Source organism: Pinus tabuliformis, chromosome 4_1 (assembly GCF_031772625.1).
Source record: "Pinus tabuliformis cultivar Carrire ecotype Pingquan chromosome 4_1, CPIR1, whole genome shotgun sequence".
Taxonomy (NCBI): Eukaryota; Viridiplantae; Streptophyta; class Pinopsida; order Pinales; family Pinaceae; genus Pinus; species Pinus tabuliformis.
The window spans coordinates 895,775,400-895,801,510 of record NC_142303.1 but is presented as its reverse complement, the minus strand read 5'-3'; the positions used below and the strand labels follow the sequence as shown (position 1 = coordinate 895,801,510).

General features: G+C 31.9%; 1 protein-coding gene across 1 annotated transcript; it reads left to right on the top strand.

Moving 5' to 3' along the window:
• The first annotated feature begins 3,945 nt into the window (after positions 1-3,945).
• On the top strand, positions 3,946-9,661 carry LOC149179054 (glycerophosphodiester phosphodiesterase GDPDL1-like). The gene is made up of 8 exons (XM_089422334.1): positions 3,946-4,045; positions 4,357-4,413; positions 5,544-5,900; positions 6,101-6,142; positions 6,295-6,609; positions 6,858-6,970; positions 7,086-7,527; positions 9,531-9,661. The coding sequence occupies exons 1-8, from the start codon at positions 3,946-3,948 to the stop codon at positions 9,659-9,661; spliced, it is 1,557 nt and encodes a 518-aa protein (XP_089278460.1).
• The last annotated feature ends 16,450 nt before the right edge of the window (positions 9,662-26,111 follow it).

Below are 26,111 nucleotides of genomic sequence, written 5' to 3'. Positions count from 1 at the left end.
GCGTTATTCCCTTGAGAATTAGCCCATATTTAATTGGGAAATTCCTCACCCATAATTGTGTAATCCATCCATTTGCCTTCCTCTGATTGTATGCACCATCAATTTAATTTAGATGATTTTACAATTGATAGTACATTGTCCCTTAACTCTAATCTCAACTGGGTCTTCCTCTAAAATGACATGCATGAGTTATTTATGAGTGAATTATCAGTTCTCTGATCTATCACTGCATGTGAATTAAATCTAATTTAATTCACTTGACCACTAACTAGTTCCTCCAATAGTTAGAACTAGTTTAACTGAATTTAACTCATTTAAACTGAATTAAATAATTACAACTCAATAAGAAGTCAACCTGGGCCCCTAACATTTAGTGATCACTCTACATGACTCTAGATATACTTCCAACTCAAATTTAGTGAGCCAACTAAATCAACTTAATGTAGTTAACGGTTACAAGTTTCTATGAGAATAGAATTACAATTTAATTCCTAATTTAATTCAAGGACAAATTAAATTAGGATTTTCTTGTTGCTATTTTTAACACTTCTATTGGTCAAAGCATCGATAAAATATCCAATGGTATATCAAATTGTGCACTTCATGTGCCATTTCTATAAAAACCATCAATAAATGAGGGTTGTACCATATACCTACCTTAGAAAATCCCTAAGTGGCATTATCCATAGATTACATGTACAATTATCCCTCAACTAAGCATGGTAATCATTATGTGTTTGTGGTTGCTGACTAGTTCTCTAATATGACCATTTTGGTAGGGCGCAGGAAGAGTATCACAACTAAAGTGCTAGTAGACTCTTCTTTGAGCTTGTTTAGGCTCATCTCGGGCTAGCTTAGATAATCATTTGAGATAGGGACAATAGGTCCCTAATTTTTATCCGGTTTATCCTATCCTCTCTAGTGGATACCAAGTTGACTGAATTGATCACCTTTCATCACCAAAATCAGTGGTAAAATAAAAATGGTCAATATGATGATTGTGCATATCTTACATATGTAGAACTCCAAGCATCCACAAACATTGGATGAAAACCTTTCATATGTTTATCATAGCTATAATAGATCCCTCCACAGCTCTATTGGCCGCAGTCATTTTCAAGTGTGCTTCAGGTTCCAACCATTGGCACCAACTAATGTAGCTATGCCAATTACATATTCAATACAACAATACTCCCATGTTTAGTTAAAGGGAATAGAGCAACCAAATTTTTTCAATAGATCCACCACCTTCAATAATAGGTTCATCACGTCGTACCAAAATACAATGCTAGTGATAGGTAGTGACATCAATAACATAGGGTTCCACCCAAGATTTAGGTTGGTGCCAAGGTTTTCTTTCACTTATAGAAATACAACCTCACAAGATCCCTTAGGAAGCTGAAAAAACTCTAATATGTGCCTTACACAATGAAAAAGTTTTGAGTGAAAATTCTTTTAAATTATGTATTCCCCTTTTCCTTGCCACACATCTAATATTTAATTTATAGTTGCTTCAACAATATCTTCCAACTCTATTGGATGCTTGAGAGGTAGCTGAGTAATTGGCCAACACAAAACTCAATCTTAATTGTATTTAGTAGGATACGTTGAATCATATCATGGACAATAAGAGAAAATATACCTTCTAGAAGCAAATACCATACTACCATGTTGTCAAACTAAGATAGATTTTTAACCGAAGAAAGTGGCTCACTAAGAGCCAAATTCAATAGAAGTTCCCACATCTGATGCAAGAACATGAGATAATGGAGACCATTTCTACTTACAGTTGGAGTACTTATCTAGGGGGATATTTGTGGCCAACCACATCCTCTATCAACTAAACAATTATCCATCTTCTTGGTAGATTTTCTATTGCTTTTTGGGTCCCAGACTTCTGGGACCATTTTGACACCCTAAATGACATTTTATAGAAATTTTGAGGGCCATGGCAACCTTGCATTGTCCTGGCATGGTTTGGCCCTAGCTAAAAAAAAATTCCTCAAATAGTTCTCTCTAACAAGGTATTCTACATCCCAAATAGAGATTGTATGCAAAATTTGTGTCCGTGGGAGTTTGGTGTACCAACTAACCACCTTGGGTCCTATAAATATTTTGAATCTTCATCTTATAGGGTTAGGTTTTGGGTCTCTAGGGTTTTTCTTTTGTTAAAAATCCATTCTTTTAGCCTCTTTTAATATCTTTTTTGAATGCATATAGCCTCCATCTCATTTTCCTCATATATAACTATCACCATTCTCATTAGTTTGTGTGCTACAATATTTTGTTATTTTATTTATTAAAGAAGTTGAGGTTTCACTATATTATTATGCTTTCTGTTATATTTATCTATATTTATAGTTTATTTCATTTCCTTCCTTTCATTTTATTCCATGTATAACTAGGATCAAAGAGTCAACTAAAACTTCTTTTAGAATAAACTTACTACAAATGAGATTCTTGGAGAAGGTTGAATTGACCCTTCCTTGAGATTAGTATTCCCACCCAATAGGATCCTAAAGAAGGTTAACTTAGCATTATTTTACAATATAAGTATTACAAAAGGGGATAACTTTATTCTAAATTAACTTATCATTATTTTAGCATATAAATACTGCAAAAGGGGATAACTTTATTCTATATTAGTGTTCTCATTAGTAGGTTTTTTCGTAGAATTATAGTTGATGTTTATGTGGTTGATCAAGTTGAATCTAAGTCATTAAATAGAAAACACTTTATCTCACAAAAAAAAATGGATATTATGGGATTGGATCTATTAATGTTTCTATATACATAATTTTAAAATATATACCATTTTATTCCATTTTAAAAACTTTCTTAAGTAAAAAAAGTTACTTGACAATTCTACAAACTCGTTGGTTTCTCATCGAGCAAAATTTTTGGGATAGATCAACCAACCATTCTCTAAATTAGTATTCTCCCAAATTGAATCTTAAAGAGCTGTTTATTGAACCTACTTTAATTTTAATATTCTTAACAAGAGGTACCAAGGGAAATGGTCTCATATCCTTGTTTAAGATCATAGGTTCTTTATTAAGAGAGATCATAGAAAGTAATCGATTATGCCTTCCTCTATATTAATATTCTCTTTAACGAGTAGCATGATGTTTCATCAAGTAACATTTGTTAATTCCAGTAATCATATTAATGGAGAGATTGGAAATGGATTTTTTACCCTTTGTCATACCTTATTTCTAACCCTTAGATCATGATTGCGTATGTAATGATTTAATGTCTTTTTCAAAGGAATCGCCATTAATTTTGCAAACATGTACAATGTAATGTAAGATAAAATCCTCCCTCACTATAAACAAAGAAGGAAGCAAAAAGGGAAATATGAATCAATAGGTAAAGGAGGCTTCGGGGATTAAGAATAGATTTTGTTATTATTTTACCATTTACACTTTTATCTTAGGTCCCTTCACCATTATTAATCCCTGCCATCTGGCATTCAGCAGGGACTATAGTAATCGAATTGGTCTGAGTTAACATTAGTTCTTTGTCGCTGCCCGATGTTATTCAGTGTTTATCATAAAGTTTGCAAATGCCCTGTGCGGGGATGTGCCGAGATAGCCTAAGTTACATTTCCACCTGAGACTTCGCCATCTTATTTGGCCTCTTCGTGAGGCGGAAGAGGCTCGAGCATAGCTTAAATTCCTTTTAAGCCCGGTGCATTCTCGCTAACCGTCAACGGGCTTGTTTTAATGTTAACATTAATTCGATAGGTACAAATGCTAGAGATTAATATTGCTTTTTCAGTGATCTCATAGATATACAGAAAATAAAACAAGTGGCATGGTTATGCATGAGGATACAAGTGGCAAACTAATATCGAAACTGTTCTGTTCATCAAACCTATTTCCACTGTCTTTACCAGAACTATTCATCAAACCTGTTTCGCCCTGTGAGGGAGGAGAATAACCCATGGCACTTAAGATGCAGGTTTGCTTTGAGGGAGGAGATCCACTGTCCAAGACGTTTGGTCAAAGTCGTTCTGCCTGTGATATTAACCACTGTCCAAGACGTTGGTCGAAGACGTTCTGCCTGTGAGATTAACCACTCTCCAAGACGCAGGTCTGCTTCCTGGATGGAGGCCTGCTTCTTAAGGTGAAATTACTAATCAGTATTTTTGACCTTCTACATGTAATATATCTCATCTCATTTTTTCAGGATATTAATTCACAACATTTTGAATTCTAATTTTCTGCAGAATGATCAATTTCCATTCAGAAGTTTACATAAGTTTACATATTTGTTGAAAGCATCAAAATTTCAAAACTGTAAACAAAACATCTTAAATTTTTTGGGGTTGCTGGTACTTACTGAATTTTACAGCTCCATTGGCATTCAGTGCGGCTCCATCAGCTTATGCTTATGCGTATTCTCCACCAAGTCTGGCCCCTTAATCAATTTGAGACTGTTCTCAACGAAACCAGCCTCATCATTCTCCATAAGCATAAGCTCATCTTTTAGCTGCCTCATCATTCACCATAAGCATAAGCTCATCTTTTCGCTGATACTACAGGGGAATTCCTGTTCCTCTTCACACATTTCGGCTTCCTATTCTACTTCACACATTTCTTCTACTTTTCTTCTATTGCTTCTTAACAGTAGCAAAGCAGAACATTTCTTCTGCTGCTTCTTAACAACACCACTCCCCAAGGCTGCACCCTTAATCAATTTGAGACTATTCTCAATGAAACCAGCCTCATCATTCTCCATAAACATAAGCTCATCTTTTAGCTGACGCTGCACCCGGCTTCCTATTCCGCTTCACACATTTCTTCTGCTGCTTCTTAACAGCACCACTCCCTTTCACAGAGACCTTAGCAACTTCACAAGTACCCAATGGAAGGCCAATGAAAGGCTCATAATGAACCTTATACTGCTCCTTGCCAGGAGCCCGACTTCATTCAGTTTTTGCAGATTCGAAAGATGAATGGCTGGAGGGGATGAATGAGTTGCACAGTCGTGTTTGTTTAGCGAGCAAACACGAAGCACATAAGTAATGAAATTTCAGGTATTTATCCTAGCCCACCTCTTCTCCCAGCGTTTTTTATTTCACTTAATGCGTAAGCGCTCGTGGACTGTAGCTATTGTCTTTTCTATGCTATTGTACTAACAGCTTATATGAAGAACAAGCCAAGATCCTATGGACACATAGAAATGAATGTGTTAGCATAGAAATGAATGTGTTAGGCATCTGGCGAAGAAATTTCGGTACACGTGGTTGTTCTATCAATAAATCACTTAGAAGATCTCGTTTCACGTGTTATAACTTTATATTATCAAAATATATCATATGTTACTATTTGTAATAATATTATTATTTTATATATGACTGATATATTGCTTTTCAATAATATGATTTATTGCTTTTCAATATTATATTGCTTTTCATAACATTATCACGAACATTGAAATAGGGTGAGATAATACATATGATAATCATTTTAGGTTAGAAAACTCATCTTTTAGTGGCAGATCGTGATAAAAGACAGCTAATTGCCATTACATCTGAGTAATACTGATGCTTCTGGGCAAAGAAGATGTGGACCCATCAACGAATGCAACATATGGTTCCCTCGTAAAAAATTTAACATTTGTGAAGACATTTGCTGTTGGAATCATGGTTCCAAAGGACTACATTTGGCCTGTCGGTACAAACTTATATTTACAAGCACCTACAAGTATTGTACAAGATGCACACTATGCAGGGCTGGAAATAGTTGCTGCTAATTTTGCCAATGATGAATATGGCATGAGCTACAATTATAGATATGATCCAATAAGGGAATATCTACAGTTCGTGGACAACAAGAATTTCACAGTTGATGGCATCCTAACCGATTTCTCTGTAACAGCGTCAGAGGCTATAGGTATGGCTTTCTTGCTACTTAACCTCCATCAATTTGTACAATCCCCTACCCATGTAGGGCTATAATTCTTCTTATGTCTTTCAAGGCCAGAATGTTTTTATAATAATAAGTATGTATCTCTTTCTGAATATATTTCTTTGTTGATCAAGATTCTTAAAACTATAAACTCACTGGATTTCTGTGGATTAATGACAATACAGCTTGCTATGCTCAGAGCAATGTCAGTACATCCTCCAACGCAGGTGCACAGTTCACTTCATATCCTGCTTGCCTTTTAGCCATTTTTTAACTGCGTCGTTTAGCTCTCTGATATAGTTGCTGCTGGAAATATTGAAATTCTGGAGTACTGTACATGGACTGCTAACATTAATTGTGCTTCAATTGGTGGTTCCAGGAAAACCATTAATAATTTCTCACAATGGAGCTAGCGGTGACTACCCAGGTTGTACGGATATTGCCTATCAGGCTGCAATAAGAGATGGAGCTGACTACATTGATTGCTCTGTTCAAATAACAAAAGATGGTGTTCCTATCTGTAGGGAATCACCAGACCTTATGATAGGAACAAATATCGTATCAAATTCAGTGTTTTATCCATCTCGCTTAACAACCGTACCAGGCATCAACAAAATGGTGCTAGATACCCCAAATAACCGGCCAGGCATCTTCACGTTTGATCTCACATGGAATGAAATTCAAAGCTTGACACGTAAGTCTGATCCATGCTGGCTGAAACAGTCAAAATAATAGAAAATCTCTTCCTCGCACACCTGTTAATTTCCAAAGTTTCAAAAGTGTAATCATTTGAATTGTTCCTCAAATGATAGTACATTGCTAACTTCTCCCTCTTTTTATCAATAATAATGGAGAACTTTAGCTCTGCTAAAATATAACAGGTTTAGTATTTCAGAGGGCAACTGATGTAATACTGTGATATGAATTTCTTGTACTGTGCAGCAAACATTTACAGCCCGTTTAATATAGAGGGTTATAATCTTCTAAGAAATCTGTCTGCCTTTTTAGAGTTTGCAGAGAGTCAAGGAAATGTTCATGTTATCATCAACATAGAGGTACAGTTCTTCAATCTGATTAGAAATCTGAAGAGTTAAATATAAACTAGCTCATGAAATAAATGTTAACTCATGATACTATAAAGTGTATCTTGTTTCTTGCTTTTTTTCACAGAATGCACGAGCTATATCATTGAAAAGGAATCTTAGTATCATGGATCCCATTATTTCAGCTCTAACTAAGAGCGGTTACAACAACATGACCAATAGAATCATGATACAATCTGATGAAAGTGTTGTGCTAACAGAGTTCAAGCAACTTACAAAATTTAAGCTTGTTTATGTTGTGGACGAAACTGCTATCAGCATTCCAGATTCTACCATTGAGGAGATGAAAACATTTTCTCATGCCGTAGTATTAATGAGGAATGTGATTTTCCCGGCTTCTCACTCATTTCTTGTAGGGTACACAGATATTGTCCAGCGACTTCACCTCTATAATATGTCAGTTTTCGTCTTTCTTCTCTGGCTGGCTTCCATTCCTCTATTCCCGCTTAAGTGTGCATTGACTGTGGATTTCAAATTCATTCTTGTTCAGTCTGTTGTCTTTTGCTTCAGTCAGTCTATCCTTTTAGTCTATGGTTTATACTTTACTGTACATATGTATGGGAGGCAACACAAACAATTCATCATGCATCCGAGAATCTGAACAGAGTTTTCTGTTTCATAACATTTTTTACATGAAATCATATGAAGTTCGTTGTGCGTTGGCTAACTGGAAAGTTTTGGTCAATGGGCAGTATAATGAAAGTCTTTAAAATGAAGAATGTAGAGGATTCAAGCAATAATTTCTATGTGGAGTTCATGAGACCTCGACACAGTAAGTTAGAATTCCATTGCTTTTCTTGTTTTCTTTTGGGTTTATTAGAGACCTGGATTCTGTTAGTTATAATAGGAAATACCCCACGCCAGGGAAAATAATTTAGTAAATTAGGTTACATTGTATTGAAGCTAGAATGAACTGAGAGTTAACTGTTTTCTTTTTCTCTCGAATTATTCTAGGTGACAAGCTGAGCTACTTCAGGAAAAAATTACATTGCTAAAGTTTTCCCAGTGGAAAAGATTGGAAAATTTGTACATATCTCTTAGCGCTGGCACAACCCATTGCCATTTTGCATGTAGGTTGTTTGCTTCGGCTTTTGTCTCAATCCCTGAGTTCATATATGAATTTACTTATTGTTAAGTCTTAATGGCGTTGTTTAATTTTGTAATGAGTAGATTGCTGGGATGTTAAGAAGAATTCACTGTTTGTCATGATCTAATTAGGTCTTTACCAAGATGGAGTGTGGACGGTTTATGTGGAATTATCAACTACTTATCCATTCACACCACCAGCTATTCGTTTTATGAATAGGATCTACCATCCCAACATTGCTGAGATGTAGTATTTTGCCACTTCATATATAATTTAGTCAATAATTTCATTTGTTCTGGTTTAAAGTTCTGTGCTTCTTAATTTTTTGGTCACGTATTGAAGAAAAGGTTATTGTAAGCGGAAAGGATCTTTTGGAACGCTGTGGTGGATTATAGGCTGCATGCCCCAACTAAATCTTTAATACCTCGGAAAGGCACAGTTGGGTTTTGAATTCAATTGAATACCATGTCCAGTCGACCAGGCAACCGCAGGAATAGAGATATCATGAAGCTGTAAGTTTCAAAGCCAATCCCATAATATATGATATATCTTTTTCTTTGTTCATCTGGGAATCTGTTATGGCTTGGAGTTACTGTAAAGTAATGCCATATCATGGTTTTCTCCCTTCTCCTTCATAAGATACTGCAAGCTTTATGAAATTCTTGGGGTTTCATAACATTTTTTACATGAAATCATACGAAGTTCGTTGTGCGTTGGCTAACTGGAAAGTGTTGGTCAATGGGCAGTATGATGAAAGGCTTTAAAATGAAGAATGTAGAGGATTCAAGCAATAATTTCTATGTGGAGTTCATGGGACCTCGACACAGTAAGTTAGAATTCCATTGCTTTTCTTGTTTTCTTTTGGGTTTATTAGAGACCTGGATTCTGTTAGTTATCATGTTACTCGTGTCTCCTTCCATTAGTTTGATCATGCAATAATCGGCATTTTACTCCATTTTGGCTTTCATGCAATATTAAACAAATGTCATAAATGAGATTTTCAAATGTCATTAACTACCAGGCATCACACTGTTACCGTGTTAAGATTAGACCAAATCTGCTTCAAGCTCGACAGCTGTTGTCTGTTGCTTCAGTCAGTTTATCCTTTTAGTCAAACATTGAGCTTGAAGATTACATTAGCTTTGGAAGTATGCCCGCTTCCTGTAATCATCATGGTTACTCATGTGTTATACTTGTTCACGTGTATTGGTTATGTATAAATCCCATTACTATGACCATATATGATATCAATATAAGTTGCTTGTTTCAACTGCTTTCACAGCTTCTCTTAAAACCAATGGCAACGCAACTCTCATCATCAATGAGTGAGGAACTAAGAGCAGCGTGCAATGAAGCGCTGTAAATTCTCAATACTATTGACCAGTGTGACTCCTCTGTTTATACTTCTTTGCTAAGCCCTTGCAGATGGTAAACGCGTCCATGCCCACATGGCTCAGACGGGATTTCAGGCAGACGTCTCTATAGAAAACACGCTGCTCAACATGTCCTTGATTAAGCATGCAGATCTCATGTGCCCGGGAGTCAGTAGACCTTAAATGTTAACCCAGTGTGACTCCTCTGTTTATACTTCTTTGCTAAGCCCTTGCAGATGGTAAACGCGTCCATGCCCACATGGCTCAGATGGGATTTCAGGCAGACGTCTCTATAGAAAACACACTGCTCAACATGTCCTTAATTAAGCATGCAGATCTCATGTGCCCGGGAGTTAGTAGACCTTAAATGTTAACTTGATGCAGGGACTCGCTGCCTCGCAGCTGCCCTTGTTTATGATTAGTAAGCCATTCAATCACCTTAAGATTGGCTTCCTATAAGGTGATGCATGAGATTATTACGAAGGAAGGTGGTCGCTTATTAATATGAAAATATAATTTATATTGTTTAGAACGAGAGATGTTTTCCAATTCATTTCTTTCTTGAGACTTTTTTCTCTATTTTAGGATAACATAGAATCCTACAATGAAACTTGAAGAAACAAGCCATGACCAGGTGTTTATTGAAATAAACGAAGAATTAATTACAATTGGATTTCCTTGGTTCAAAACGTTAAATATTCCCTATCCAAACTATGTTATTTAATCAGTGTAAAGTGGGATAGATTTAGGTATTTTGTTTTAGAGAATAAGGGAGTCTCAAAGAATGGGAAAGCATGGGAAAGCTGAGGGGAAAGAGGGATAGTCTAGAAGTGCTTGGATTGGTGAGAGAAATTAAAACTAAGTCATATAATTTATCTCTTAGGGCTTCACAACTTTAAATTTAGGGGTTTGTATAAAAAAAGAAGATAAAGTGGATAGTTAAAAACATTTTAATGTCGATAATGCAGTCTAGAAATAAAATATTTGAATGTCAACTATATATATGGATATTAGTTTAGTTTACGGACTCTAGAGATCTATAATCATTACGTCCACGAAATATTTGTACCATGTTGATCCACTCGACTATATCACTTCATGTCGTCTCAACGATGGAGCTTGATGCTGAGAATGTCAAGAGAATTGGATCTGTGACGTCTAAATAGCAAATGTTCTTTAACAATTGTGAATCGACCAACTGATCTAACCCTTGGGGCTAATCCATGTATAAATTAGAGAAAAAATTGAAAAAAAAAATCTCACGCTTAAAACATTTCAAACAATCTTGTTATTTTACTTTTTCTCTCTTGTTTTCGAGTATTTTTCCATAATTTAAAATCTAGCAAAAAATTGTTGGAATTGTCATTTTAATGCATGCAATCTACACAATCAAAATGCTCAAGAAGACTTTCAAGGTATTGAATCCATTTATGTATTGAAAAATGTAATTTAAATAATGAAATATATATATATATATATATATATATATATATATATATATATATATATATATATATATATATATATAAACCATGGATTTATCAAGCAGGGAAAGGGATCAAATATATAGAGGTGAAAACTTTCTTTCATGTTTTCCACCTCAAAGGTTTTGATATATACTAATAGTAATAACAAAAAAAATACTTCATGTTCTAAGTATATTGTGTTGAGAGACACTCTAAAGTCTAGTATGTGACGGATGTTGACCATAAATAAAATATTGCAATGTCCACATTCAATAACATAAGCTTACTTCAACTTTATATATAGAGAGATAAAGTAATTAAAATTCAAAATTCAGAATTTCGTCAATAACTATTTACCATGGATTTATCAAGCAAGGAAAGGGATCAAATATATTGAGGTGAAAACTTTCTTTCATGTTTTCCACCTCAAGGGTTTTGATATATACTGATAGTAATAACAAAAAAAATACTTCATGTTCTAAGTAAATTGTGTTGAGAGACACTCTAAAATATAGTATGTGATGGATGTTGACCATAAATAAAATATTGCAATGTCCACATTCTATAACATAAGCTTACTTCAACTTTATATATAGAGAGATAAAGTAATTAAAATTCAAAATTCAAAATTTCATCAATAACTATTTATTAGTTTTAACCATGAGGGAGAGGCGTAATTTATTCATTATTCAATATGAAGGCGATACATCACATATAAAATAATATTGATATTAGATGACATGTGATATTTAGAAAGGAAATATACTCTAAAAAAATATATTTTTATGTCAGCGATAAATAAAATATTTCAATATTCATATTAACTAATATTTCAATATCAACATATATCTATATGTAGAATGACAAAGTGATTCATATATATATATATATAACCATAAATAACCTTCAGTAAAATAATTTTATGAACTAGATATTCGATAGAAAAATTAATTCAAATTAAGAAAAATTGTATTCCATTGATAGGTATTTACTATTTCTTAGTATGAGAGAGAGAAAAAAATTGTTGCATTTTTGGAGGTTATTTTAACCAAAATCTAATAGATATTTTTAAAAATTTGAGATTTAGTTATTTAATTTGGAATGCCCCAAAGATTTTTTAGGGCATTGAATCTATTTATGAATTAAAAATGTATTTTAAACAACAAAAATCACAATCTTACTTGAAATTGTATCACTAGATTTATGTATATATGTGTGTTTTTATGGTTAAAATTATTTAATAATATATTCGTGGAGATGTTCAATTTCTTCCTTTCTTAATATATAAGGAAAGATCAAATATAAAGAGGTGCAAATATTTCAACTTTACACTCTCTCGAAAATATTTATAATTTAATAGATTTGATCAAATTGAGATTAAAAAATTTTAAATATGAAATTAACACGTGGTATGTAAAAAGAATCTTGACGTGAAAATGTAAGTTTCAATACTTTAAATTTATGTTTTCAATATTTCTTATGGAATCAATTGTATAGAATGTGAAAGATCTTAGAATTTGAGTAAGCCCTCCACAAATCATTAGGAACAAAACACACATTTGAGTTAGTGCAAAAGAATGTAAGACTAAGTTAAATGACAAGGAATTGAATGTACAAAGAGAAAATTCCATGAAGGATGAAGGTGAAATAATAAAGAATATTTGTTGTTGGATATTATTAAAAAAAATAATTAAGCCAGAGATACCATTTGTTTTTAATCGAACTAGGAGAACCATGAGAAATAAAAACAAAAAGAATTAATATTATTAATTACTTAATTACGTATAAAATAAAATAAAATTATATTTATAATCAGTTTTATATTTTAATTATATTAATATTAAATTAGTTGATTAAAATTAAAATAAATAGATTATATTAATAATGAGTTTAATATTTTAATTATATTAATATTCAATTAGTTATAATATTATTAGCAATTGTATTACATGCTGTCAAAGAAAGAGTGTAAGCTGATAGTATATGGAAGAGTAGTATTTATAAAGAAGATGTGATAACAAAGAAAAACATAAAAATAAGTTTTGTGATGGTATTTTTGTTCAATCAAAAGTTGTTTGGAGAATCAATAAAAAAAAGCAGTGAACCACTCTAGAAGAGGTGTTTTTAGAGAACTTTGTTAATTCACACAAATGGGAAACCCCTCACTTCATTAGAAAATACGCTCTATCAAATGCATAAATCGTAATTATATGATCAAATCAAGCTCAAATTTCAAAAGAATTTTTCATATGTTAGTTATAAAAGGTCATTTAAACAAATCAAACGAAAGGTCACTTGAGAATTAATTAGCATGTAGGTAGAAAGTTGACAAGAAATAGTACTAGCATTATGCTTAATGCCACTAAACCAATGGATTCCCAAATTCTGATCTACTTGTCCTCCTCGATTAGAATGTTGAAGTTTGAATTGTGATGCCATAATTAAAAAAGGAGTAGTTTTCTCTACCTTACCATTGAGTTACCAAGAACCTTGCACTAAGGAGGAGTTTGATCTACTCTTTCTTGATGAAAAAGTCCTAAGTTTGAATTATGATGCCATATTCCATAAGTAATTTACTTTAAACAAACAAAACTTCAAATATTGCAAAGATCTTGCACCTAAAATAAATATTATCATGATATTCATTCAATTGACTCACTCCCTACCACAAGGATGCAACACATACAATTTCATGTTATCTAACTGACATAAATTTGAAAAGATATTGACCTATGATTATCAACTCAAATTCGTTGCTCCATGGATGAAGAACCCGTAACTTACCTGTAACATTCTCAACCCCAATATCATTGTATTGTTGATTACTCATTCATAGAATATGATGTTGTCCTCTTTTATGGATTTTCTTTTGTGTTTGGTCTGAACTCAAACTTTGCATTAGGATGTATTGTCTCTTTACAACTTGCAATACAATAAAGAAGCAATTGGTATTCACATCAATAAAAAAATAAGATTCAAATTTCCATAAATGAGAATTACAGTTGGAAATGGCCTGGATGAATTCTGATGGTTTGCATGTTGACTTCTAAAAATTCCTTGGTTTTTTTAGATCATTCCTCTGTTGTAGCCAACTTTCTACCATATAAAAGAGATTTCAATTTTGGTTATGAAAGAGAGTTCAATTTTCCTTGTAAAATATTTTGTTAGGGTCAATGGCAACACATTACGAAATTTCAAGTATTAGAGAAATGAGGCTTAGTTAGAAGGGGATTTTTCACTAGAAGATTGATGGGATGCTGATAAAAGTTTTTGGATGGGTTGGAGCACTCTGGTTCATCCTAAGCAATTTTTGTTATATGATAGAGTGATTATTCGATATCTGGAAAACATGTAAATTAGAGGCTTTCCTAAAATGAAAAATATTATGTAGGCCCCATTTGGAGAGATTAAATAGTGGGATTTTGATAAGCCCATTTTTAACTATAGCAAGAAGAAATATACCCCCTCATGCATAGAAATTACTCCACTGGCCCCAATCTTGAATACAAGATGGTCTTCGATAGATGTTGAATTTTTATGGATCACCTGCATATGCAATGTTTGCTGATACAAGGTCTCTTATAAGCTCACGATGTTTCCATGGTTAGGACTGCCTACAAAGACTAGGCTAAAGTGAGATTACCATCCAAACTTACTAAGAATGGGTTTACTATAAAAAGTGCGCCTTTCGTGACAAAATAAACAAACCCAATCATATATTTAAAAATCCTTGTTTCAATATATTTAAAAATCCTTGTTTCTTTGTTAGTGTTGGAAATTAATTCAAAAGAAATTTCCAGATTTACTTCCACGAAAATATTTATTGGAGAGTAGCAGTGATTGAAGGTGATAAGTCTCATATAGAACCATTATGTTGGCCTTTCGAATTACATGTGGATCATATCCCTTTATACTATCTAGAATTTATGTTGCTAGTGTATTTTGAAGGAATTCTAAGAAAACTTATCAATATCAGTATACTTGATCAGAACCGGTCAATTTAGAGCTATTCACAAAAAAATGAACTAAGAACCTATTGGTCAATCAAAATCTCATGTTGAAGTTTCTTATTGGTTTTTTTGGGACATAACTACCTAAGCTAACTTGTTTGACATGTTCAAATCAGCAATTACCCAAAAAAAATTGGGTCCCACCTATTTGCCGTCATACCCAAAAACCTAGCTCTTGAGCCTAGTTTTCTAGTTGGTTTTAACACCAGGCTTTCCAATTTGGTTCTTCAACTCATTTTTCTGACTGGTATCACTCTGGTTTGGTTTTGTTGTTAATCTTAGCCAGTTCCAGTTCTGATAACATCAATTTTACATGTTGTCTCTGGTTTTAAAAGTTATGGATTAATGAGATAAGTGCCCAAATAAAAACTAAAGGTCTTTTACTAGTACATGATCCATAAAATGTGTATTAGTGCATATTAAAACTTATTTCAATGATCTATGTCTTGCAGTAGTTTCATTTTAATTTTCAACATATTTGATTTTCTCAAAAAAGCATATTAGTACCACTAGTGGCCTTGGTAAAGAATGGGATGCTAGTTTGAAATTGCACATTGATAAGGAGACTTCATGTTAAGGGCATGATGCAAATGTTCCATTGACAACCATGCCTTTGAATTCCTTCACTAGTTGAACTAATATATTGATATTTTGGTTTTCTTCAAGTTGATGAAATTATTTGCTACGAGAATCAATCCTCACAATAAATGGTTCCTCTTTCAGCTTGTTGTCAATATGCATGGGAATTTCTTTTTGTTCACCTATTGGGGTGTGAATGGAAATTTTCAATGGGTTATAGTTACCTTTTCCTGAAAAATACATCTCATATTTATTGAAAAATATTTACAATTAGAAAAACAAAAATAGATATGATACATATATCCATTATTGATGAATTATTGTCCTACAAGAATCAACTTATAATCATGGAATGTTTATTCGATTGAATTGAAGAAAAAGTAATGAAAGGTCCAAATTACAAACCAAATTTCAATTTAGACACCTTTTCTTGTCCCTTTTAGCCTTCTCTAACCTATACACTGTCAATTCTTTTTCTATAAACAACTTTGCTAAATGGAAATGCTAATGGAATTATCATAAAAATAAACTGATCAATAGGTTTTGACATAGCTGCAAACTATGACTAATCACTTTCTTACACAAGAAATGGCTAATAACCCAAACAATATTGTGATATTCACATGTTCCATGATGTTGTAGCTCTGTAGTAATTTTGTTGCATTTGTTACAAAATATTTGACTACCATTTGTGAATCCGTTTGATGTTTGGTGAATTTCTTTTGAACAATTTTGAGCTCTTCTAAGCAAAAAGAGGCTTTCACATGATTCTTCTCAAACTAGGTGATTCTATCATCATGCATATGAGACTTGGAGGTACTCCCTCCTTTAGCACATTGCCTCTTGGATTGGTAGATGGGGGTAAAATTAAGATTTGGGGTGCCAGGGGGATGTGTGTCTTCCAGAAAATATTACTTTTCATATAAAATGAAATTACCTTGACACTTTTCTCACCACTCTTACCACAACTACTGAAAGTGCTAGGGCTAGTTGATAAACTTAGACTTCTAGCAACCTTGTTTTCTACATTTTTTACCCTTTTCCTCTTATTTGACCCTACTTATGAAGGAGATATCGAAGCTACCAAAGAAATAGCAAGTGAACCATAATGATCAATATCATGCCCCAGTTCTAGAAAAACTTTCTCAAACTCCTTTGAATATTTGAGATCACTGAATCACCAAACGCCATGAAATCTTGAGAATTATTATATAATGATGGCATTCTTTGGCCATTATTCACACCATCAATTTTGTTGCCTACAAGATCAATCATTGTTTCACCCATTGCACTCATTTTCTCTTTAACACAAGATTTCCTTTTATGAAGCTCCAAACTACCCTTTATTTTAGACTTCATCATAGATGTTTTGTCTTCAATAGATGCAAGATTTCTAGCATTATTCTTTATTGCAGAGGTGTCACCTTCACTAGATGAAAGTGTTTTAATTGTTGTATTTATTGCAGAGGTCCCATCTCTACTTGACACAAAAATCTTAGCCACTTTCATTTTTGTGGAGGTTCTATTTTCTCTAGCTCCAAGGTTTTTAGCCTTATTGGATTTTCCCTTCTCTTTGAATTTCTCTAATTTTCTCTTCTTAACTTATTTTATCTTCTTACCTAATTTATCCAAACTGTCTTTATCAATAACATCCAATTTTTCTATCTCTTTTATCTTCTTCCCTAACTGGTCCACTCTGACATCTTCAACAATCTCTACTTTATCATCTACCTATTGATTCATGTCATCGACTGCAATTGAATGCTCCTCCTATGTATAAATCTTCCTCGTCTTCTCCCCACTTGGGAAAATTGATATGTTAAAAGTCAAGAAATACTTATACATCTTGTCAAAATGCTCGTACAAAGCATAGATAACTTTCATGTTGGCTTGTAGAGTTGAATCAGTAGTATCCAACTCAAAGAGCCCATTCACAATGCCCATTTTAACCATAGTGGAACATGAATTCTCCACTTTATCATTACAATAAAAAATAACTTCATGAACTTGTTGTTTCTCTTGTTTCCGCTCAATAAGTTTCTTCCCATTTTCTAGAAGCAAATCAAGAACATTATGTATTACTCTACTGACCAAAATCTTATTAGGAGACATGGCCAAAACAAAATAAATGGCGTCAAATACCAAACCAAAACATTCTATCCAAAGAAGGAAAAAATAAGAAAGCTCATTGAGTTAAAAATCCACAAAGTGAAGATTAACCCCCTTTGGAGGGTACTTATCTTCGACCAATAGGTTTTTATCCCTCGAATCTGCCATGAGCCATTTTTTCAACTCAGAGTCCCACTCAAGGTCATCTTTAAGGAGAAAAAAATGATGAAGAAATTGGTTAAGCATGAGATAGAATTTGTCTACGTGTAGATGGTCAATTCCACTCCATTCATGTGCCATGGTTAAGTGAAATAACTGGAAGTAGTGTCGAGTGAGGGCGGGTTCGAGGGTCTGAATCAGAGAAGCGAGATTTTCTATGATTTGGGCATGTAATTCATGTTTGTCTATGTGCTAGACACAATAGAAGACACCTTCTAGATCTTCTAAAATTTGAGATCATAAATGTGGGTATGGGATTTGAGCCATCTCCTGGGAAGCTCAACTACTGTGTCATGAGTATTATTTTTTTAGAAGGCTAACGAATTTTCAAATCCTAATCCAAACTTATATTTCTCTTCCATTATTTCTTCATTATCCCGTAGTGAATATATGAATAAAATAAATAGCTTGAACTTGACTCAAAATATATATTATTTTCTTGCTACATGCTTGGATGATTTACTGAATTGCCTCTCATGTCCAACAGAATGTCCAAGTGATCATTGTAACCATCATTGTCATACAACATTTTCTCTCTTTTGGAAAGGTGGTGCTCTAAGAATTTGTCTAGAATATTTAACATCCTTTACATATGGATTTTTTTGTTATGTCCAATTCCCTAAGGATGCACATGGAGAAATAGTCTACCAAATTGGGAGCTCCTGCATTCACCATAATTTTCATAATGTTGTCTTTAATCTCTTAGAAGGCTAGAGAGTAGGAATCGACTATGTCTTTACGAAATGCCATGTTTCCCATTAGATTAACAACAAAGTTGACCATAGTATTTTTGATATTTACGATTTTCCCATTTAAGCCTTCTTGTAGGATTTGCTAAATTGTTTTCAATAATTGATCCCTTCCCAAATGAAGAATGATCTATAGCCTCTTGACATTGAAGAGCTATGTATTTGATAATTGTCTAATCATATGCCAGTAAGACCCAAATTGAGCCCATCCTACTGAGACCTTGTCATGGGAAGCATACTTGGCTAATTGTAGGACAGTTCGGTCTGTGAGGACATGGTCACGTGTCTTCAGAACGTCCTTCGCCATGGCAGGAGAGGAGACCATCATTGTAGTTTTCATTATGAGAGATAGACACATGAGAGGGATGTATTTGGTAGCGAGTTGAAGAGATATTTGTAGGGATTGTTTCCCAATGACAACAAATTTCCCACAATTGGCCATCCAGGAGCCCTAGGAGGAAGCCTGTCATAAGTCCTACTCCACCACAAATATAACACCAAGAATAAGATGGTGGAGGCGATCCCAACAATTTATGAGTTAGTTATTTAGTGGTGTAAATGAAGGAGTATCATAATAGTTCATATAGGCGATGGATCCAACAAGACAAAAAAATTGAATTGTTTAATATCAAATCGAATGGAACATAGCTATGATAGTGAGAATGAGAGGGGAGTTCAACTCAAAGGAACATCTTATGGAATAATAATTTCTAATTAAATTTATGTTCAGAAGAAAAAATAAAATTACTATATAAAGTTAATATAATAATATTATATTAGTGATAACAAGAGGGGGAGACGTACTCATTGGGTTTTGGTCATATAAAAAATAATCAAGCAGAGATATATGGTATCTACTAGATATTTTTGTTTTCTAAAGAACATTAGGTGGACACACTTATGGTTATGGGATATTCTCTCATAATCCTACAATATCTAGTCAAAGGCTCCTTCTCAAAGGAGAAATATATGGAAACATCATGAAAAGGATCAAGAAAATTGCAAAATATATCGTATCTACAACATATATCCATGTCCTAAGAGAATTTAATACAGAACAAAAAAACTATGTTGAAGAAGTTGAATTAAAGATTAATGACTGAATCGGCCTTGTTATAATTCCCTAATGGAGGATGAAGTCTATTAGAAAAATTCCCTAGTAACAATATGTGTTGTAACATTTTTGTTTTGTTGGGGTAATTTTGTAAGCTATTAAACTAAAAAATATATTTTTTGCTACTTAGATATATTCTCTTCAAGAAAATCATGTATTCCTATTGGAGAGGAAAAGAAAATTGCAAAAATTTAATGAATTGACTATTTCCTAGTAAATTGGTTACTAACCAAACTTATATATATATATATATATATATATATATATAACCAAACTTATATATATATATATATATATATAGATATAGATATATAAAATGTTATCTCTTTAATAAAGAGAAAAAAAAAATTGGAATTAATATGTTAATACTCTGTCATTCATATCATACTATTAAAATATATTATTTTTAACTAATTATATTTATATTAAATTAATATTATTAATAAAGAGCTCGGGATTAAGTGGTTATTATTTTAAATAAAAATTTAATAATATTATTATTAAAAATAGAATTTTATTATTACAATAAAAAATAAAATAATAACTCTCATGGTTAGTAAAATATTAACGTTTTAATTCTAACATTTTTAATAATAATAATATTGTTAATGATAAGAATATAAATTTAATTAATTAAAAATAATAGAATTTATTAATATTGTATAAATAGAATCTATGGGTTATTATAGTGGGTTATTATATTTTTATGAAGTACTACGTAAAATATGGGAGTGAATTTTCAAATCTTTGTGAGTTGAGTCAAGGACAGAAAAAAGAAAAAAAATGTATGGGTAGTGGAGTAATAATATTGATTCTAATTATATTTTTTTCACGGAAAAGAAATAACATGCAACACAATATTCTAACAAAAATAGTAATAAAAATATAATATTAATATAATGTAACTATAATAACATTAAATTCATATTATTTTAAGAAATTTGATCCATCTCAATATTTAATAGATTTAAAATAATACTATATTAATCCAAAATTATTAAATTTAATAACATTTATATTATAATATATTAATATTAAATATGACAACATTTATGGTATAATATATTAATATTAAATTTTTAAGTAATTCTCTTATATACTCTTTCTCCTTGTAATTAGTATTCCAGTCAACAATACAATTACCCATGCAAGGAAGACCACCGTGAGAACCCTTAATTCAAACCATAAAGCCAACAAAATGCATTAGACCTGGAAGGACTTATAGAGAGTGATTTAAGTATTTATTTATATCAACACGTGGCCCTAGGCAAGTTATCAAAGAGGGATGCCATAGAGTTCTTTATATTCCACCTAGCAAAGTTAGTTTTGTGATAAGGTAAGAAAGAAGGATAAATTTTATTCCATAATTGTCTAAATGAGACCCTTTTATAATATGAAGACGGGCCTATTGTATTCTAGAATCCGAGTGGTTATTTATTCTATCAAGAAGGTAGTTCGGATGCTACACATATTGGACTGTATGCTAATGCAATAAAAAGGCATTATTCTAAGTGCAATAAAAGAATGGTTTTCTGTTGTTTTATTCGCACGAAATTAGTGTTACATAAGGTTTAGTGAGTGAAACATTATTCACGCCCCATGAAATAGTCCGCTAATTCTTGTTTACCATTTCTTTTTCTATTGGAAAACTAGGTTTACATAATGACTATTTGATTCAACACCCATAAAATCAAGTTTTTGTTGCCTTCCATGTGAAAACTACCTGAAGTGAAGTGAGCAACATAGGTGGATCTGGTTCTGGTTGAAGGGTCCAGATCCGTCGTCACACTAATGTTCTTCCGCACTATGCTAAATGTGTAGGAAATACCATATCAATAAATGAAAAGTGATTATTGAATACATTCTTGCTCTAATAGAAAAATCACTGCTTATTCAAGGATGAACATAACTAACAACAAACGGTTTCATGGACTTGGCAACAATTAACAAATACATATTGTTGTATTTACATTACGCAAATCTTTTTAATCTTTTTAATGAAGCATGTACTGATCGGTTTGAGTCAATGGCCAAGTTATGGGCTTTTAAAGTTGGTTTAAAATTCTACCAGGTTTTTGCGAAATGACTCCGGATGGTGATATTCAATGCAATAGAGGGTTTACGAAAGAGAGTAGTATTATGGATTATATTACCGCACATACCATATTGAGGTAAAATATAATCCTCAATATAATTATGTAGAGATTGGTAGGGATTTCCTAATATCTATTTTTTTATATTTCTAAGGTGAATTGCATAAATAAACATGTGGAGTAGCTATGGGTTCTATTATCTTCTGTTGATGCTATTTTATTCACGAAAGATTTTGAGACCAAAGCTTTAGCCTTTGCTCAATTTCAACCTAAGATCTTTAAAAGGTTTGTTGATGATCCCTCGGTTATCTAGCCCATGGTCATGAGAAGTTAGATTTATTCCTTGTTCATCTTAATTTTCAATATGGCCCTATCAAATCCAAAATGCAGGTTGAGGTTGATGGTAGCCTTCCATTCCTTGATGTTCTCCTGAATAGAATCGAAGATGGTTCTTGTCTCATTAGATGTTTCACAAGAAAACTCACACGAAATAATATCTTCATGCAAATTATACCATTTCCCAACGCAAAAATTCGATGTTCTTAACATTCTTTCTGCCCGTGGGCTCAAGGTCTTGGATAAAAACCACCTAGAAGATGAGAGATCCAATCTTCTGAAAGTTTTTGAAAATAATAGCTACAATAAACATCAAGGTTTTGTAGCTTTTCAAAGAGCATGTAAAGGTCAGAGGATTAACAAAGTTCATGATGAACAAGTTTCAAATGTTCTTCTTCGTTTCATCCATGGGACCACTGATAATATAGCTCATATTCTTAAAAAGAATAATGTTTATGTTTCCTTTAATCCCCTTAATACAATTAGGAGCTCCCTTAGATCCGTTAAGGACCATATGAACCCAAAGGACATGAAATGGGTTTACTCAGTCCCCTGCTCATGTGGGATTCCTTATACTGGAGACATTGGTTGCTCCATTAATCTGAGAATTCAAGAGCATGCAACATACATTAGGCATAGTTGTTCCGGCTCGTCACTTATTTTTGAACATGTGGGCAAAACTAAGCACTACATCTACATTGGGGATTCTAGGGTCATCAAGATGATTCATCATTTTTACCATACGAAGTTGCGGGAGGTCATCGAAATTGAGAAAGAGGCGAAAATTTCCAATAAGGGTGATGGTTGGAAATTAAGTAAGAGTTTATTCTTGCCCTCTCATTGTGATTTTATTTTTTTACCTTAATCTTGCTGGGTGATGGTTGGAAATTAAGTAAGAGTTTATTCTTGCCCTCTCATTGTGATTTTATTTTTTTACCTTAATCTTGCTTATTTTATATTTAATCTCGGTAGATTCCTTTATTGTATTATATAGATTATCCTATTATAATTTTATTGAGCGCTTGAATAAAATGTTTTAATCATAAGGGAAAAAATTAATTACTTGGTATAAAATATAAGTAATTACCATTAAACTATTTTACTTAACATAGACATTGAAATATTTTATTTACTCTCTCCACACTAATATATGTAAAATAAATTTCAACTTTTAATTATATTCTCTGCCTTTATAGGATATAAAATTATTTTATAAAGTAGCAATGAAATATTCTATTTATGGAGCACATTGAAATATACTTTTCGCTTTCTCTCTGTATATATGTATAAAGTTGGTATTCAAATACTTTTTTGTAAGCTTGGGTAGGACCTTCTCATTTTCGAGTTTTTACATGTCCGTTACAAGAATCGAACCCAAGATCTCTGGTTCGGTGAGACTTCATTTCCATAGCCATTGTCACTTGAACTACCCCTTGCAGACAATTGGTATTTAAATATTACTTCTGATTTCTTATATATTTTATTTATGGGTGACAATGAAATATGTTTTTGGTTATTAATTTTTCTTTTTTAAATACTACATGTCAATGCTATGTTGGGTATGTTGGAGTATCTGGTTTGTGCATAGTATGTTGTCAATCAATATTATTTAGATATCACATGTAAACTTTATATTTAGTATTTAAGGAATTACTCTCTCTAATACAAAAGTAAATTAGAAAATTCTTACAATCAACTCCTTTATCTCTCTTTATAGCATAGTATGTTATGAATCAATATTATTTAGATGTCACGTGTAAACTTTATATTGATTATTGAAGGAATTACCCTCTCTCATACACAAGTAAATTAGAAAAGTGGATAATGAAGTATTTTCTATATGACAAACATATTAGTAAAGTGGATAATGAAGCATTTTATGTATGACAGACATTGAAAGGATTTTATATTGAGTATTGAAGGAATTACCCTCTCTCATACACGTAAATTAGAAAAGTGGATAATGAAGTATTTTCTATATGACAAACATATTAGTAAAGTGGATAATGAAGCATTTTATGTATGACAAACATTGAAAGGATTTTTATTATGAATATTTATATTATATATTAAAAGACTTTTTTGTTATTAATATTTATTAACTTGAATTTAACTTAGGTATTATTTTATTTCTTTTAATGTAATGTTATAGGACTCTCCATAATGAGTTGTGGATTGCTTCTTGACACATTAAAATATTTCAACCTCTATATTAAGTAACATAAAAAAAATTATTTTAATGTCGATCATAAATAAAAATTTCAATGTCTATATTGACATAGTTCTATGTGAACTTTATGTAGGAAAATATAATTGAAAGTACAAATTTATTATATTTTAACTTTTCATTAAGAAGAAGATCCCCAATTTATTCAATTCTTAATATAAAGTTGATATATAGCATTTAAAAAATATTAATAACAATTTATTTTTCAATGTGGATTATATATAAAATTCAATTTTTATTTTTTCGATAAGTTCTTTTTAATTCAATTTTTGGGAAATATTTGTATTTTCTTGAACACGAGAGAATATGCAACATTTAAAAATATATATATATTAATATTAAGAAATTTCAATGTATATATAGAGATATTTAAATATATACTATTATGTTGAAAAACATTATAATGTGAACAGTGTGTGTCGTAATAAAATATTTTGATGAGTATCTTAGTAAAATATTTCAGTGTCAATTACTTATATATCATATGAAGCAATTGAAATATATATATATATATTATAGGAATAAAACATTGTATTAGTGTTTTGCTCAAGCTGAAGAAGATATGTGATTTTTGATATGCTCAACATTTAGTTGACACCTAGTGTGTGTAACTAGCATAGGTCAATGTTAATCCAAAATTTATAATATGTCAAGAAAGATCAAATCTCAATGTGCAAACTTTTGTTCAAGTTTTACATTCCCAAAAAAAATTCCATATAAACAAATTTAATCCCTCTCAATATTTAATAATTCTAAAATTAACATAAATAATCTTTGTGATATATTTATAAAGCAGATGGAAAAAATAGTATTTCTATTAACATTAACATTAACATTAACATTAACATTAACATTAACATTAACATTAACTCCAAAATCTCTCACATGTCAACTTTTTAATAATTTCCCATTCTACTTGATCTACGCCCTCATCGATTTAATAATTTCCCATTCTACTTAATCTACGCCCTCATCGACGTTTTGATATCTGCTATCAAAATTAAGAGTTGTGTTATGACACTTTCATACTAAATCCAGGTTGTACAAGTCATAGTTACTCTAAAACACTTTCAATCACACATCCGTATCTACTAGTGGTACATGTTAACTTTTTAATAATTTCCCATTCGACTTAACCTACGACCCCGTCAATGTTTTGATGTCTGTTATCAAAAGTAAGAGTTGTGTGACGACATTTTTATACTAAATCCAGTTGTCCAGCAAGTCATAGTTATTCTAAAACGATTTTAGTCAGACAGCCATCTCAATTAGCGGTACTCTAAATAAATTTAACATGAGTTCTGTTGCATGCCCCATTCTAGTAATTTTTTTGTTCTTCTAGAGATTTCTGATGTTTTTGCCCAGAAAAGTAGCGCAGTTCAGAAACTAAAAGCTATTGCAAAGATATTTTCGATCGTAACCATGTTAACGCCCTTTGTAATTATAAAAAAAATTACACGCATATATTCTATATAAATTTAATAACAACTCAAATTTACACTTAGTGTTAGAAAACAATTTAATGAAGTTGTAAAAAGCATGAAGTGGATGATAGATGTTTACATAGTTATTAACAATTTGTAGATAAACTCAAATTGATTGAAATAATAAAGGTGTAATTAACGATTATATAATTTAATTTTTAATAAGTATATAGTGTATATTATTTCCATATTGGTATTAACATATATTTATTATTAGTTATTAGTTTTTGGTAAGTTAAAATTTTAG